The sequence below is a fragment of the Tetrahymena thermophila genome (assembly GCF_000189635.1).
Source record: "Tetrahymena thermophila SB210 genomic scaffold scf_8254799, whole genome shotgun sequence".
Lineage (NCBI taxonomy): Eukaryota > Ciliophora > Oligohymenophorea > Hymenostomatida > Tetrahymenidae > Tetrahymena > Tetrahymena thermophila.
In genome coordinates this window covers 30,067-49,330 of record NW_002476555.1, presented here as the reverse complement: position 1 = coordinate 49,330, position 19,264 = coordinate 30,067, and the positions used below count along the sequence as shown (strand labels likewise).

Here is a 19,264-nt window from a genome sequence, read left to right as displayed (position 1 = left end):
TTTCCTTTAAATTTATGATATAAACTATCAAAAAATAGATTTAATCAAATTTTCAAGTATTGCTGCAATTAAATTTGTTTTAAAATTGCAAATAAAATAATTTTAGTCTTATTAAAACAATTGGTGGAATATTCCTTTTGATTATGAAGAAAGGATTAATAGTAATGATCCTTAATAAGATAGCTAAAAGCTTATCTGTTTAATTGTTTAAGAAGAAAATAATATTATGGTATACATAATTAATCTTTAAACTAAATAAATTTTGTATTCATATTAATTATCTAAATACTCTAAAGTTACAAATGTAGTAATTGATCCCTTTAGGCAGTTGATATATGTAATTAACAATTAAAGTTTAACTTTGGTATTCTCTTATAAGTTAAATTTAATTACAACCCTCTAGAATGCCTGTTTAAAGTAAGCTAAAATTTCATATGACTCAGATTTTGTTTATTCCATATGTCCAAATGATGTCATAATTTATAATGGGTTAAGTTTTTAATAATAATTTCCGATTGTTGACAAAGGAATAAAAGAAGTTGAAAATTTTATTAGTACAAAATATAACAACTATTTTATTATTATATAAAAAAATAAACTTTCTCTCATAAAAATGGAATATCTATCTGATTTCCAACTTGTTTATGAAGTCAATAAAACTTATTAATAGCTATTAAATATGAAAGTCACTAGAGGCTAAAACTATTAAACTTATATAGAACTTTTACTTTCCTCTTATGATAATGTATAGCATTAAATAGTTCCTTTACAATAAAATTAAAATTGCTATATTAACATACAACAGTAAAACAGACCAATAGAAAATGTTTACACAACCGTATAATTATTTTAAAGTTTTAGTTCAATAAAAAGTTTTAATCAACAATTATCACTAATACAAATAAATTACTAAGATCAATAGTGCATTTAAGGTATAAGTGACAATTTATATAATCTCTAAAATATTGATTCAAATACCAAAACTAGTTTGACTATTTAATCTTCATCTCAATAAGAGAATATTTGTTGGTTATACTCAGATAAAAACAATTTCTCATCTTATATAGAAAACTTTTATCTTAAAAATATGAATTTATCTCTTTAAAATGCAATAGTATTTAATTAGAAAAAATAGATGAAAAACTTTTAAATGTTTAACATGACTTTAAACATTCAGAGCTCACTGACTTTAACTGACTTTGATAAAGTTCTTTTTTAAAATATCAAATTCGACAATTAGAGAGATGGTCAGAATTAAATAATAATTCAAAACTGCAAATTAGTTATAATCGAGTAAGTAGATATAATTGATATATTATCTCAATAGATAATATTTACATTAACTAACAATAGCAATGTTATAATTTAAAATATAAACATCTCGAAGATGAATGGAAATACTATATTTTAAATGGATAACAATTACTAAGTAGTAATAACTGATATTAAAATACAAAACTCTAGCTACATAAATGTATTTCAATTATCTCTATCAAATTTTTTTAATGCTACAAATCTTATCATATAGTCAGTATTATTTTCTTAGGTTTTAAAGATATAAGGAGCCACAATTTCTAAGATTTAACACATAGAGGTTGATAATTGTTATTAACTACAATTGATATAATTATAACCAATTAAGTTAGAAAATTTATAATATTTATCTAAATATTATATGTTGTAAGATTTGAACTTGCAAAATTCTACTGATATTTCACTTGTTACTTAGTCTGAATAAACTCAAATCTCTGATATAATTATTTAGAAATTAAATACCTCTTTAAATTGTTTCACAATAAATGCATTATAGTTATCTTTAAACAATTTTACTATTTAAAATTCAATAGTATATTTAAGTTAGCCTTCTGTAATATTTATACTTAGCTATACAGACTGTGATATTCAAAATATAAATTCATCTAAAAATTAAATAACCATTTTAAAAATTAATTAGCAAAATTTTATTAGTTATACATAAATCCATTCTTCTTCATTTATAGATTTTACTTTATAAAATCCTGTGATGGAATTTATAAACGCACATGTAATAATTTTAGATCAAATTTAAGTGTAAAATATTTTATTATATGATAATATGTATTCTTCAATAATAATAATGAATTAATGTAATAATATTACGATAAATGAGAGTCATTTTATAAATAACACAAATACAATTGGTACTGGAGGATCTATTTATGCTACTGATAATTAATTTATTTAAATAAAAAATACAGTATTTAAACAAAATTAATGCTAATTATAAAATGGAGGAGCTTTAAGTATAAAGAATAATATTGAAATGGCTAGTCTAACTATAAAAAAGAGTGCTTTTATAGATAATTAGGCTTTATTATCTACAGGTGGAGCTATCAATTTGGTAAATTCCAATTTAATGATGGAAAATTCTGTAGTTTCTTCAAATTAGGCTTTAATTGGTGGTGGAATCTATTATTAATAAATAATTCCTGATTTTGTATTAGATTTGACAAATAAAATCATTAATAATAACATCATCTCTTAAAATTTCGCAAAGTTATATGGAAATAATTTAGGATCTACATTGAGAAGTATTAAGATTAATTTAAATGATATAGAAACATCAAAGAAAACATAAATAATAGAAAATTAAAATAGTTAGATTTATGTCAATTCATTTAAAAGTGGAGACTAAATAAATTTTAATAAAATTTAATTACTTGATGAAGAGGACCATCCAATCTTTATACCTAGTAATGATAATACTAACACTTAATAATACAGTAATGACGTTTAATCAATATTGTAGTAAATTAGCGTTTCTTTATAGTGGGACTAATCTACATAGTAAATATAGTGTCTTGGAGAGCTGTAATCAAAGTAATTTACAAACAATGGATTTAAATTGAATGCATAAATTATGTATAAACCAAATAATTAAATGATCTTGCAAATTGTTTCCAATTTATTTCCAAAAATTTCTGATTCAAAAGGGAATGTATATTTAAAGCAGTAATAACTTTATAAAAACATCACTATCAATTTTAATAGTTGTTAATTGGGCTAAATTACTAAGCAGCAAAGCAACTCAATAGTTTGCGAGGATTGCCCTGAAGGAAAATACTCACTAAGTTTGTAAGATAGTTCTTGCTTACATTGTCCTGATTCAGCTGTTAAATGCTACCAGTCAACAATTCTTTTAAAAAATGGATATTGGAGAGAAAACGAATTTACAGACTAAATAATATATTGTCATTTTCGTCCTAATTCATGCTAAGCTGAATCACAAATATCTAAAGTAAATATTTTTTTTTTATGTGGTTGATAAGTATTAGAGTCCATTTTAGATTGGCTTTAACCAAAAAGGAGGGAGAAAGAGAATATATTTAGATTCATTATTTCAAAAATTTGAAATGAATTTTAATTAAAAAATATTCACAAACTCTGAAAAATTGAACCATTATTTTTAAATTAAAAGGAATTTTTATAAAATAATTTTTAATGTATTTTTTTGTTAAGGAATATTGTATAACTGGATACAAAGGTCCTCTTTGCTACTCATGTGATACTTTTGGAGAAATTTGGGGTAAAAAATATCAATAAATATTTAGTTAGGGAGAATGCTACAGTTGTGAGGAAAATAGCTTTTTCATAATTACATAAAATTTAGTTTTATTCATAATCATTTTTTGCTATTTATTTGCACTTTTAAGAAATATAATTAATAAATAACAAACTAAATTAGCAGGTTACTTTATCACTAAAATGGATTTAGTCTATTTAGGATCAACGTGTATTTTATTAGCTTAAATTTAGCATATAATTTATGAAATAATTTTTATTTTTTTAAATTTAATTTAGATTTAATTTACTATTTTATAATTAAAAAAATGTATTAATATTAATTTAATTATAATATAGTAAGATAATAAGATAAACCTTAGATAATTTCCAAAATTTTAACTGATCACCTTCAGATACTGTCTTTGCTGAGCTTTTTTAATATTAATATTCCTAACTATTTTAAGCTTCCAATATAGGTGTCAGGAAATTCTTTGAGCTTAACAAGCAAGTCTATAGATTGCTTTTTTTCAAGATATCCAAATTTAAAACCTTTATGGTTTTATTAGTCTTTGTGGTCGCTATGTTTACCACTTTCTATACTCTCGCTTTATTTAATATTAGGCTTTATTTTAAGTTATTTAAAAAAAAATACAAACATTTTTAAATACTTAAATACTGCATGTATCTTCATATATCTTTATTTTTATCCTATGATCATTATGCTATTTAGCAGGTCTTTGAATTGCATACAAATTGGTGATAAAAGCTATCTTGATTTAGATATAAATATATTATGCTACGACCCTTAAGATCATAAGCCGTATGTTATATTCTACTGCTTACCATTACTACTACTTTGGGCAATTATTGTTCCGCTATTTTTATTCTTAAAAATTAGAAATGGAAAAATAAAAAAATGGTCAATCATTATTGAAATAAAGTATTCTTTTATATTTGCAGGATATAAAGAAAAGTATTATTATTGGGAATTTGCAAAATTAATTTATAAATCAATTCTAATTTTGATAGCTACATTACTTCAGCAAAATTCTTTCTTAAAAGTAAATTATTAATTGTTTTAATAAATAAATACGAATCAATTTAAATTAACTTTATTCCCTTTTTCTATTTATAAAACGAATAAATATACCATTTAATTTTAAAATTAAAATAGTTGAGCATGCTAAATGCAATTATCTTATTGTAGATTTATATAATATTTAAAGCTAAGCCATTCACAATTTAGAATTTCAACAATTTATTATAAAGATCAGCAATTTTATGTGCATTGTCACTAAATTTAACTTAAATTATTGCCAGTGTTACAAATATGAATTTTATTTTAGAAGCTATTTTAATTACATTATTAATATTTTCTAATCTTCAATTTATAACTTAACTGGTGATTGGGATATGTCTAATTACAATACAAAATGACAGATAAAAAAGGAGTAGAATCTAAAATTGCCTCCTATATTTTATATCAAAATATCCTTCATTATTTGAAAACATTTAAGTTTAGTAAGGCTAAGTAAAAGTAAGTTCTCTTTTGAAAATAAAGTTAGTCAAAAACAAAGTTAAACATTTAGTTAAGTACTTAAAGCAATACAACTTTTTCAATTAAGAATCTTTGCAATAACATTTTAATATCTAAAGAACTTAAATTTTTTCTCCTTAATTAGAACTATAGTAGTAAGCCAGTAGATTTACTTTATTATCTGGTAATGAAAATATCATTAGACAACATAAAAAGATAAATTCTTTCAAGAGTATGAGAGAGAAATGGTCATATTATACAAGAAAAACAAAAGAAAGTCCAATAAGTAAATTATCTATTTCTTAAAATACTAAATAATTTCCATTTTTTATTAAAAAGATGTACATTCATTAGATAGTTAAGATAAAATCTAGAATACACACAAAGAAATAGCTCTTACTGAAAATATGTAAAGTTACACTTCTAACACTTCTCACGATGAATTTGGAATATAAATAACAAGTGAAAATAAATTAAATAAAAATTTAAATCATTTTACCAAAAAATAATGATAAAATTAATATATTCATTTATTTAAAAATAATTATATATAAGATAATGAGATAAAATGCTACTTTTTAATTCTATGTATTTTGCGTCAATAAATTTTTACAAAATTTATATGAAAAATTTAATAAATAATTATTTTTATGTTTAAGCTTGTGCTTAATCTTATCATTATTTTATTTTTATTCTATAATAAATAATTATATTTATGCTAATTATTAATACTTCATAAATAAAAACTATTTAAATTTTAAGCTAGATAAATTTAAGTTTACTTGCTGTTTATTCTATTTCATAAACTTTTATAAATACTTTTACTTATTACATTTAATTTATATATTTACCAATTCATTTTAGCTTATTATATAAGATAGCTTGAAAGTGAATAAAAAATTTAGGTAATACTTTAAAAGTACATTTAAAAAATAAATTAAATTAGCTTGAATAAAGTTTTTTCATACTTTATATACAAATTTGTTAAAAATGTAATTTTTTTAAAAAATAAAGAAAACTAACTATTTTAAAAGAAAAATATCAAATTATTTTATTAATCTATTTGTTTTAGCTTTTTCAAAAAGTTTTTATCATCAAAATAACCACTATAATTAAGTGTTCATAATTTAAACGAATTATAATAAAGACCAATCCATCTATTTTTGTTAGGAAAAAAAAAAATCAGAAGTTGAAAAGATAATAAAACTCAATTATTAATTCTAACTATGTTTAAATTCTACTGAATACAATTTTTGCTTAATAATTTGATTAACATTATTTAAATAATTAAATATAAATTTCTTTAAATTAATCAAGAAATCAATTAAAAAACTGCTTCAAAAGAAAAAAAAAGATAATAAAACTATCATACAATTTTGAATGAAAATAAGCTGTTTTTTTGCAATTATTTTTATTGTTGCATCTAAGATTAGAGCTGAATGTTCAAGCGGATAAATATTTAATCTAGTTTCATAATAGTGTTTGCCATGCTCAAGCAGTTGCTAAGATTGTTTTAGCACTAGTTCAGATTCTTGCATAAGCTGTCCTCAGAATTATTATAAAAGTAATTTAAATTCTTCTACATGTGTTTAAAATTGCGAAGTTGGAGAAATATAAGCAGATAACTAATACTGTATTAAATGCTAGATTGTAGGATGTGTTAAATGTGATTCTAAATAAAATTGCTTACAATGCAGCCCTAATTTATACTTTGATAAGGAAAAGAATGAGTGTTCACTAAAACAAAAAATTTGTTAATCTGAATGGGATTTTATCTAAGAGCCTTTTACAGAATAATAATGTGTAAATAGTTGCCAAAGCTCTTACTTTCCAAATTAAAAAACATAAATATGCTAAAAAATTAGCTAATGTATACAAATTAACGACAGTCCTCCACTGCTTACTTAAAAAGTTCTCGAATTAAACTCATTTAATCAAGATTACTACCTCATTAGAGCAAATTCATGTTATTTTGCTCTTGTGGATTAAAATTTTTAGATTATTTACATCGAAATATATTAAGATATGCAAGGCTTTTATTTTAATTATATTGCTAATGGATATTATTAATACTAATAAAAGAGCTTTATTTTAGAAGAATATGGAGGCTGCTTAGCTAATAGTTCTATAAAAGTGATAAATTTTATCACAAAGCAAATTGTTTTTGATTAAACTAATTTAGATTATGATTACTATGTTTAATATATTGATTATTAAAATAGAATAGTATTTCTTAATTAAATGAAAACATGTTTAATAGCTTGGTATGATTTGATACAATAAAAATTGAATAAATTTCCATGCGATTTACTTCCTATTCAAGGTATTTTTTAAATCAATATTCTCAACAAAACAAACTATTATATATAGATTACTGTCGGTTCTTATTAGGTAAATATAATATTTTCTGATTTATTTTATAAAAATTTTTTAATTATTAATTTAGGTAGCTATTTTGTAAGAAGATAGATCTCTAAAATTTTTAGATACCTAATTATTATATTCAGACTATATAAATATTATGTAATCAACTTAGAAATATTAATATTTAATTAGCACTTTTTCTGATTTTTTGCAAAGACAAACATCTGTTTATAAGTAAGTATACTTAAATGATACTAATTTCTAAATCACATTATTAGAATAATTTGATTTAACAAATGATATATTTTACAGTAATTTAATAAATTCAATTATCTTGATTGATAAAATAAATCAGATATTATAAATATTTGTTTTAAATTAGGTATCAGAATAAGTGGAATAAGTACTAAATATAACTTTTATTAACTAGATAAATGATTATTCATTTTATGAAAACTAAGAATATAACTCTACTTTTGTTTTCTTAATTTCAGATAATCTATAATTTATCAATTTGACTGATTATTTAATAAAACTTTAAAATGGTTATCAGTTTTAAAACGATACTTTAATCTAAGGATTAAAAAGCGGATTTATTACAAGCTTATCAACAATAACAAATGTTTTTTTCAAATAGAATAATATTATTGAAATATTTTTGTCATAAATTTTCGAAGTTTAAACTAATAATTTTTAATAAATTAGAATATCATTAAATACTACAGATTAAACTTACTTAATTAAGTATTTAAATCCTAATGAAAATTAAAAGCCTAATTAAGATTTTAGTTAATTTTCTACAGTTAACACTCGCTATTACTAAAATATTTTTAGCTTAAATAAAAATAAAGATATAAATTTATTTTATATTCAAGATGAAAAATAGAGATTAAATTCATAAGCTTTAGGAGTTTAAAAAATTAAATTTTCTTTTTAAAATTTATAAAAAATTTCTATGATAAATACTAGGTTCTATTCATTTGAACTAAAAGATAATCTAGTGTATTTTAACAAATTATAAATAATAAATAATTAGTATTTTTTATTAAGCAAATAATTTGATTCAGTTATATAAGAATATGTGGTTGACATTAATTCATAAAAGTAAATTATTTCTTATCAGTACGATTCTTCAAATATAATAGGTGTTTTTTAATATTTGGAGAAAAGAAATTTACTAATAATATAAAGTATTCCTTAAATTTTTAGTTTAGATACAAGTGAACAAATAATTCAAAATCCTTCAGCTTACTATTTTTCTCTTTAGAATTTTGTCATTTTAAATGATGATTAGATAGCTTACTTGACTTTAAATGAATTAGATGAGACGATTCTTTATTTAATAGACTTTTTAACAAACAATATATCAGAAATTTATAATTTTGGTACAAACTCTACACCCAATTTCTATTATGTTCATGATGTTTACAATCCATTAGTTGCTTTTAATGATATTATTTATTTTTATTTTTTAAATAATGACTGCCAACCTTTTTCTATCAGCTAAAAAAAATTTATCAACAAATCTATAACTGTGTAATTCTATGTAATGGACAATCCTTACTTTAATTACTAAAAAACAGGAGAAATCTTCATATTTCACTAGTCTTTTATATAAGTCTATAGCTTTGATTTATCTCGAAATGAGCTCTATAATTTCGGTATAAATTATCCAGAAGCAATTAATGGTTATTATATTCAAGTTTTTAATGATAGATATGTTTTTTATTATGATCAAAGCTATTTTTATAGATTTGACATGGAATTAAAGCAATTTATGAGAATAGATGCTAAAACTGATGCCTCTTTATATGCAGAAAAAGCTATTTAGTTTTATTTTTTAGATGAGAATTTGTAATATATTCAAAAGTCTGAAAATATAATAGATACAAGTAATATGGTTATTATTAAAAGTTAACTAGAAGATTGCTATCTACTAGGGAGTATAGAAAATGATGACAATACTTAAATTCATAGTTTTTCATCTTAAGATGGAGTTTTTTGGATTAATAATTTATTCAACAATCCATTTAGCATTTATAATTTTAAATAAAATTATGTAATTTAAGATATTAATTTACAAAATAATAAAATTGCATTATATGATAATTTCACATAAAATTTAATCATTTACGACGTTATTAAAACTAATAATGAATTAGTTTTTATAAAATTAAATTTTACATTTGATCTCTCAATCGTTATTGTTGATTGGAATTTAGTATCCTTCATATGGGTAAAGGAAAACGTCTTTTATCTATAAAATACATAAAATGAGCCACAGACATAAATAATTATAAAATTAGAATCTAATGTTCTTAAGTACGAGTACTGTTTAAATTAGTAAATTTTAGTTGCTCTCACTTTTAATAAAATGATATACTCAATAAATGTAATTCAACTTATAATATTTTAATTTTTTAAAAAATATTATTAATTAAAATAGGTCTTGGAAAAGACATATAAATTCATAGAATATAGCTTCTAATATTCTTATCCAAGCTTTTTTGTTCAATGTGATGATAATTAGATAGTATTTTACTATTAGCACATTTAAATTTTTGATTTAATTACAGCATAAATATCAAAATACCCTACTTAAAATGTAAATATATTAATTTCCTTTTAAAATTTTTTTATTAAATTATAAAATGGGGTAAACATTTTAGAAAATAATAATTTAAATAGATGAGATCTATTTATAAAAAGCATAAAACAAACAATTAATATATAATTACCCTAGATCCCACCCCATGTTAAATATTAGAAACTTATTTATTATCAAATATCATTTCAGTTTTTATTTAAAATTCTAAAATTCATTTAATATTTTGAGCCTTAAAAATTTAAACATATTTTAATGATTTGACATTGAAAATTCATTTGTTAGAATTATATTAAAAAATAAATATATTTTTAATAAACTTTACTATTATTTATAGAGATAGCAACTAGGAATGACTTAAAATGTTTACTAAAATATACCTTTGATAAGTAAGTAAGACTAGTTAGTAGTAGTTTTTTTTAACTAAAATGTCAATTTTTTTAGCAAATAGGACTTTCAAAGTTCTAACTATTTGTTTGAGTATAGATATAATAATACAAGCTTATTCTATGATGGCGATCATAAAATATTGATTGGATTAACAGGGTCATTAAAATAAGTAAACATCATTAATATTCCAGGAAATTAATAATTATTCCTTTATCAATGTGTCGCATAATTTGCTGAAAATGCAGTTTATTATTATTAAGAATAGACTAGCTTGATAGTAGTTGATAGCAGTCCAACTATTTATCTTTTTAATTATTTAACCCTGAATTTTACAAACTTTAGAATTGATGTAAATAACATCCAAGGTGTTTTGATGGATAAAAACAAGAATATAGCTTTTTTATATTCAAATTAGTTTATATTAACATTTTAATTTCCTAGTATGTAATTTATAGAAACGATATCTTTATAAAACTATAATACTACTTCTATAGTATAAGTTTATCTAAATACGCAGTAATCTTTGATGATCGTTTAGACTTACACATATATAATTGCTTTTGATCTGACAGAAATACTTTATGCTAGCCCTACTAAATTGCTTTAATACTAAAAATTATAACATTTAAATATCAAGAATGAATTCTTTGTAAGTTATAGTATTCTAAATCTCTCCTTAAATTTGTATTAAAATTCTTAACTTGTTGATAACTTACTTTTCGAGCCTTCATAATAAAACATATACCCTTATTTTACATAATTGATTTTGATCAAAGATTGTTAATTTTTATTTATCTAATTCTAATATATTAACATAGTTTAAGCTGATTTATAATAAAAAAAGTTGATTTTGTTACAAAAAGTAAAATTAATTAGTCTACCTGACAATTATTTCTATGATAATGTTGATAATTAAATATTATTATTATACTAGTAGAATTATTAGCTTAGCAAAATCAATTTAAATGATAAAAATGTAACTGAACTAAATTTGGTTAATTTTATTGAGGGAGATGTTTCTATGTCGCTTATATGCAGTTAATTTATAGTTCTTCCTTCATCAAATTTCCTTTAAATTTATGATATAAACTATCAAAAAATAGATTTAATCAAATTTTCAAGTATTGCTACAATTAAATTTGCTTTCAAATTGCAAATAAAATAATTTGAATCTTATTAAAACAATTGGTGGAATATTCCTTTTGATTATGAAGAAAGGATTAACAGTAATGATCCTTAATAAGGTAGCTAATAGCTTATCTGTTTAATTATTTAAGAGGATAATAATATTATGGCATACATAATAAATCTTTAAGTTATATAAATTTTGTATTCATATTAATTATCCTAGTACTATAGAGTTACAAATGTAGTAAGCGATCCCTTTAGGCAGCTAATATATGTAGTTAACAATTAAAGTTTAACTTTGGTATTCTCTTATAAGTTAAATTTAATTACAACCCTCTAGAATGCTTGTCTAAAATAAGCTAAAATTTCATATGACTCAGATTTTGTTTATTCCATATGCCCAAATGATATCATAATTTATAATGGTTTAAGTTTTTAATAATAATTTCCTATTATTGACAAAGGAATAAAAGAAGTTGATAATTTTATTAACACAAAATATAACAACTATTTTATTATTATATAAAAAAATAAACTTTCTCTCATAAAAATGGAATATTTATCTGATTTTCAGCTTGTTTATGAAGTCAATAAAACTTACTAATAGTTATTAAATATGAAAATCATTAGAGACTAAAACTATTAAACCTATTTAGAACTTTTACTTTCCTCTTTAGATAATGTATAGCATTAAATAATGCCTTTACAATAAAATTAAAATTGCTATATAAACATACAACAATAAAATAGACCAATAGAAAATCTTTACTCAACCATATAATTATTTTAAAATTTTGATTCAATACAAAGTTTTAATCAATAAATATCACTATTACAAATTAATTACTAAGATTAATAGTGTATTTAAGGTATAAGTGACAATTTATATAATCCCTAAAATATTGATTCAAATACCTAAATTACTTTGATTATTTAATCTTCATCTCAAAAAGAGAATATTTGTTGGTAATACTCAGAAAGCAACGATTACCCATCATATATAGAAAACTTTTATCTTAAAAATATGAATTTATCTATATAAAATACGATAGTATTTAACTAGAAATAATAAATGAAAAACTTTTAAATGTTTAACATTACTTTAAACATTTAGAACTCACTCAATTTATCTGATTTTGATAAAGTTTTTTTTAAAAATATCAAATTCGACAATAGCAGAGAAGGTAAGAATTAAATAATAATTCAAAACTGTAAATTAGTTGTAATTGAGTAAGTAGATATAATAGATATATTATCGCAATAGATAATATTTACTTTAACAAACAATAGTAATGTTTTTATTTAACATATAAACATCTCTAAGATGAATGGAAATACTATATTTTAAATGAATAATAATTATTAAGTTATAATAACTGATATTAAAATACAAAACTCTAGCTACATAAATGTATTTCAATTATCTCTATCAAATTTTTTCAACGTGACAAATTTAATATTATAGTAAGTTTTATTTTCATAGGTTTTAAATATATAAGGAGCCACAATTTCTTAGATTTAACACATAGAGGTTGATAATTGTTATTAACTACAATTGATATAATTATAACCAATTAAGTTAGACAATTTATAATATTTATCTAAATATTATATTTTGTAAAATTTGAACTTGCAAAATTCTACTGATATTTCACTTGATACCCAATCTGAATAAATATAAATCTCTGATATAATCATTTAAAAGTTAAATACTTCTTTAAATTGTTTCACTATAAATGCATTATAGTTATCTGTAAACAATTTTACTATTGAAAATTCAATAGTATATTTAAGTTAGCCTTCTATAATATTTATACTTAGCTATACAGACTGTGATATTCAAAATATAAATTCAACTAAAAATTAAATAACAATTTTAAAAATTAATCAGTAAAATTTAATTGGTAAAACATAAATCCATTCTTCTTCATTTATAGATTTTACATTATAAAATCCTGTAATGGAGTTTATAAACATAGATATGTTATTTTTAGATAAAATTTAAATCAAAAATACTTTATTTTATGATAATTTGCATTCCTCGATTATACTAATAAATTAATGTAATAATATTACAATAAATAACAGTCATTTTATAAATAACACAAATACTATTGGTAATGGAGGATCTATTTATGCTACTGATAATTAATTCATTTAAATAAAAAATACAGTTTTTAAGCTAAATCAATGCTAATCATAAAATGGAGGAGCTTTAAGTATAAAGAATAGTTTTGAAATTGCTAGTCTAACTATATAAAAGAGCGCTTTTATAAATAATTAGGCTTAATTATCTACAGGTGGAGCTATTAATTTGGTGAATTCCAATTTGGTGATGGAAAATTCTGTAATTTCTTCAAATAAGGCCTTGATTGGTGGCGGAATCTATTATTAATAAATAATTCCTGATTTTGTATTAGATTTTATGAAGAAAATCAATAATAATAATATAATCTCTTAAAATTTTGCAAAGCTATATGGAAATAATTTAGGATCTACATTGAGAAGTATTAAGATTAATTTAAAGGATATAGAAACATCAAGGAAAACATAAATAATAGAAAATAAAAATAATTAAATTTATGTCAATTAATTTTTAAGTGGAGATTAAATAACTTTTAACAAAATTTAATTGCTTGATGAGGAGGATAAACCTATCTTTATACCTAGTGATGCTAATTATATTCGCACTTAATAATACAGCACTGAAGTTTAATCAATATTGTAGTAAATTAGTGTTTCTTTGTAGTGGGACTAATCTTCATAGTAAATATAATGTCTTGGAGAGTTGTAATCAAAGTAATTTACAAACAATGGATTTAAACTGAATGCATAAATTATATATAAGCCAAATAATTAAATGATCTTGCAAGTTGTTTCAAATTTATTTCCAAAAATTTCTGATTCAAAGGGGAATGTATATTTAAAGCAGTACTAACTTTATAAAAACATCACTATTAATTTCAATAGCTGTTAATTGGGTTAAATTACGAAGCGTTAAAGCAACTCAATAGTTTGTGAGGATTGCCCTGAAGGTAAATACTCTTTAAGCTTGTAAGATAGTTCTTGCTTATAGTGTCCTGATTCAGCTATTAAATGCTATCAGTCAAAAATTCTTTTAAAAAATGGATATTGGAGAGAAAATAAATTTACAGATTAGATAATATATTGTAATTTTCATCCTAATTTATGCTAAGCTGAGTCAAAATTATCTAAAGTAAATATTATTATTTATTATTTATAGATTCATCACCTCCAAAATAAAAATTTGAAAGAATTTAAATTAAATATATTTACAAACTCTGAACAATTTAACAGTCATTTTTAAACAATAAGGAATTTTTTAAAATAAATTTTAACATATTTTTTTTTAGGAATATTGTATAGCTGGATATAAAGGTCCTCTTTGCTACTCGTGTGATACCTATGGAGAAATATGGGGCAAAAGGTATCAATAAATATTTAGTTAGGGAGAATGCTACAGTTGTGAGGGAAATAGCTATATCATAATCACATAAAATTTAGTTTTATTCATTATCATCTTTTACTATATATTTGCCCTTTTAAGAAATATAATCAATAAATAGCAAGCTAAGTTAGCAGGCTACTTTATCACTAAAATGGATTTAGTCTATTTAGGGTCAACGTGTATTTTATTAGCTTAAATTTTTAAATAATTTATAAAATAAGCTTTTTTAAATAAAATTTAATTTAATTTATTGTTTTTATGCATAAATATTAATTAATTTAAATATAATATAGTAAGATAATAAGATAAGCCTTAGATAATTTCCAAAATTTTAACTGATCACCTTCAGATATTGTCTTTATTGAGCTTTTTTAATTTTAATATTCCTAACTATTTTAAGATTCCAATTTAGGTATCCGGAAATTCTATGAGCCTAACAAGCAAATCTATTGATTGCTTTTTTTCAAGATATCCAAACTTAAAACCTTTATGGTTTTATTAATCCTTGTGGTCATTATGTTTACCACTTTCTGTACTCTCTCTTTATTTAATATTTGGCTTTATTTTAAGGTATTTTAAAAAAAATACAAATATTTTTAAATACTTAAATACTGCATGTATCTTCATTTATCTTTATTTTTATCCGATGATTATTATGCTATTTAGCAGGTCTTTGAATTGCCTATAAATTGGTGATAAAAGCTATCTTGATTTAGATGTAAATATATTATGCTACGACCCTTAATATCATAAACCATATGTTATATTCTACTGCATACCATTACTAGTTTTTTGGGTAGTTATTGTTCCACTATTTTTATTTTTAAAAATTAGAAATGGGAAAATGAAAAAATGGCCAATCTTTACTGAAATAAAGTATTCTTTTATATTTGCTGGATATAAAGAAAAGTATTATTATTGGGAATTTGCTAAATTATTTTATAAATCAATTCTAATTTTGATAACTACATTACTTCAACAGAATATTTTATTAAAAGTAAGTTAGTTATTAATTGTTTTAATAAATAAATACAAATCAATTTAAAATAACTTTATTCCCTATTTCTATTTATAAAATGAATAAATATACTTATTTTATTTTAAAATTAAAATAGTTGAGCATGCTAAATGCTGTTATCTTATTATAGATTTATATAATATTTAAGGCCAAGCCTTTCACAGTTTAGAATTTCAACAATTTATTATAAAGATCAGCAATTTTATGTGCTTTATCTCTAAATTTAACTTAGATTATTGCTAGTGTAACAAATATAAATTTGATTTTAGAAGCTATTTTAATTACAATATTAATTTTTTTAAATCTTAAATTTATAACTTAACTGGTGATTGGAATATGTCTAATTACAATACAAAATGACAGATAAAAAAGAAGTACTATCTAAAATTGCTTCTTATATTGTATATCAAAATACCCTTCTTTATTTGAAAATATTCAAATTTAATAAGGTTAAATAAAAGTAAGCTCTCTTTTGAAAATAAAGTTAGTTAAAAATAAAGTTAAACATTTAGTTAAATACTTTAAACAACATAGCTTCTTTAATTAAGAATCTTTGCAAGAGCACTTTCAACTCTAAAGAAATTAAATCCTTTCTCCTAAATTAGAAAAATAGTCATAAACCAATAGATTTACTTTATTATCTGGAAACGAAACTATCATTGGATAACATAAAAAGATAAATTCTCTCAAGGGCATGAGAGAGAAATGGTCATACTATTCAAGAAAAGCGAAAGAAAGTCCACTAAGTAAATTACCAACTTCTTAAAATATTAAATAATTTTCATTTTATATTAAAAAGGTATGCATAAATATGATAGTTAAGATAAATTCTAGAATTCACCCAAAGAATTAGCTCTTACTGAAACTGCAAACATGTAAACTTATACTTGTAATGATGAATTTGGATTATCAATAACCAGCGATGATAAATTAAATAAAAATATTAATTAACATTTGAACAATAAATAATGATAAAATTAAAATAGTCTCTTAATTAAAAATTATGATAAATAAAATAATGAGATTTAAACACTACTTTTTAATTTTATGTTCTTAAAAATATCATTTTTGTTTTTTATCTTAAATTAATCCATGTTAAATAAATTTAACCATTTTTAATTTGAACATCTTTAAAAATATAATTAAAATTAATTTACCATAGAAAAGATTAGAATTTTAAAAAATATACAAAATATAAAATATGTAGCCATAGAAGACAGTTTTTAAATAAATATAAAAAAAATGATATATTAAAATATAAATACATTAAAATCTTCTATTAAGCCTAAGATAATGAATACAAATAATTTAAAGGTCTCATTATCTTTACAGCGAAGGAATTAGATAATTTAGGGTATGCTTTTAGGAAATTTTTTTCAGACTTACAAATTTAACACTTTTTTTGAAGTAAATTTAATTTAAATTTTTATAATTTTAGCAAAAATTTTTTTATAAATGAACATATTATTTAATTTTATATTTTTAGATTATATTATCAACAAACTTTTCTTCTTAAGTCATTTGAAATAATTTTTTTAGAGATAATAAAATTGAAGTAAAAGGTATACAACTTTTATGCTTTGTTTTGAATAAATGTGCTAATCTTTCTAATCTAAAACTAGATATTTAGTAAAAATAATTTAGTTTATCAATAGATTTTTATAAACTAAATAACTTTTAAACATCAAAAGTAATAATAATATATTTAAGTTAAAATTAGCACCAATGATCCTATTTTTTAGAAACCAAATAATATATAAAAATTAACTCATAACCTGTAGTAAATTATTTTTAAATATTTTATAATTTATTTTATGTTTATAATAATTAATTTATATTTATCCATATCATATAATGATTTTAATTTTATAAAAATTTGTTAATAAAATAATAATTAACACTAGCAAACATTTATTTATTTTTCTATAAATTATATTCATCTTCTTTTTTAAAAAAGCAAAAATATTATTGTAAATGATTGTTTATTAATATTGAGTTCTGCTTTAAGTTAATTTTCAAAGCTCATGATATTAGTCTTAGACCCTCAGTAAATAATTTTTTTTGGTATTTCTATGATATTTGTAAAATGCAAATTTGCTAATTTAAAAATGATAGATATTTTTTAAAATTAAATGATAAAAGTAAGTCTGGCATTTAAGAAAAAGGAGCTCTTGATTAGGTTTTACATTTAAAAAGTGCAATTTCCACTCAAAATTAACATTTGATTTAAAGTTAAATACTAAATTATTAATTTTTTAAACAATTGAATTTAAACTTTATAGTTCTTACAATTAGTATTAGTAATCATAATTTTTTTAAAGCACTTTTTCTTTAATATAAAATTCTTATAATAAATAAATAACCCTTTAAAAGATAAAATGTAATAAAAATATTAGGGGTAATTAATCTAGCTAATGGTATAGCAAATTGCAAATAATTTACAATCCTTACATTAAATTTAAATTAAAAATTATGCTTTTATCTAGTTTTTATTAAATTAAAATTAGTTAAAAAACCTTCTTAATTTAATTATTAGATATAATTCAATATAAAAAAATGTATGAGTTTAAGTTGAAGAGGAAATATTTTAAATCTAATAGATTAGTTAATATGCAATTTTTTCTTTGATAAAATATAATTTGAATACTGAAATTAAATTTGTTAAATAAATTATTTTCCATTAAACATTTATGTAATGTTATTTTTTAATATAAAATATAATTAATTTTTCAATTATCATCAGAGTCCAAATTTTTTTTTTCAGCTTATTTACTTAAAGGAGTTTATTAATTTAACAAATATATTAGAAATTACAATAATTATTAGTTATTAATTTCTAATTAATTATTAGATTGGTTATAAATATCATTACATAATTTTGAATTTAGTTTTAAATATTTAATAAATGATTGAATTTCTTTGATTTCTTAGTTAAAATTAGTAAATATAAATCCCTTTATTGCTGAACTCAAAAATTACTTACTTTTAATAATATTAACTAATTTTAATAATTTTTTATTAATCTTTTTCAGGTTGTTATTTTAAATTAAAAAATCTAAGATTAATTAATGATCTAACTAATTATTTTGTAATATTTCTTCTTTGATATAATAGATTAATGGTAATAAATTGTTAATCTTGATTTTATTACTTTACAATTACAAACTTTATTATTTTATTTTTATTAATATCAAATAACTAATTAATGTG

General features: G+C 20.8%; 4 protein-coding genes across 4 annotated transcripts; 3 read left to right on the top strand and 1 right to left on the bottom strand. All coding sequences in view use genetic code 6, as the record gives it.

The window, feature by feature from the left end:
- Positions 1-226: 226 nt before the first annotated feature.
- On the top strand, positions 227-5,592 carry TTHERM_000810573 (transmembrane protein, putative; the record flags this gene model as incomplete). The annotated part of the gene is made up of 5 exons (XM_012795754.1): positions 227-3,277; positions 3,499-3,772; positions 3,901-4,604; positions 4,718-5,366; positions 5,420-5,592. The coding sequence occupies 5 exons, from the start codon at positions 227-229 to the stop codon at positions 5,590-5,592; spliced, it is 4,851 nt and encodes a 1,616-aa protein (XP_012651208.1).
- An 854-nt stretch (positions 5,593-6,446) lies between these two features.
- TTHERM_000810562 (hypothetical protein) lies at positions 6,447-6,665 on the bottom strand (the record flags this gene model as incomplete). Its single annotated transcript, XM_012795753.1, has 1 exon — positions 6,447-6,665. One exon carries the CDS (start codon positions 6,663-6,665, stop codon positions 6,447-6,449), a length of 219 nt encoding a protein of 72 aa, XP_012651207.1.
- A 2,094-nt stretch (positions 6,666-8,759) lies between these two features.
- On the top strand, positions 8,760-10,672 carry TTHERM_000810551 (hypothetical protein). The gene is made up of 3 exons (XM_012795752.1): positions 8,760-9,836; positions 9,891-9,960; positions 10,387-10,672. Exons 1-3 carry the CDS (start codon positions 8,994-8,996, stop codon positions 10,527-10,529), a joined length of 1,056 nt encoding a protein of 351 aa, XP_012651206.1. The 5' UTR covers positions 8,760-8,993; the 3' UTR covers positions 10,530-10,672.
- A 2,919-nt stretch (positions 10,673-13,591) lies between these two features.
- TTHERM_000810540 (transmembrane protein, putative) lies at positions 13,592-17,185 on the top strand. The gene is made up of 5 exons (XM_012795751.1): positions 13,592-14,784; positions 14,942-15,215; positions 15,330-16,033; positions 16,152-16,800; positions 16,854-17,185. Exons 1-5 carry the CDS (start codon positions 13,903-13,905, stop codon positions 17,024-17,026), a joined length of 2,682 nt encoding a protein of 893 aa, XP_012651205.1. The 5' UTR covers positions 13,592-13,902; the 3' UTR covers positions 17,027-17,185.
- Positions 17,186-19,264: the final 2,079 nt, after the last annotated feature.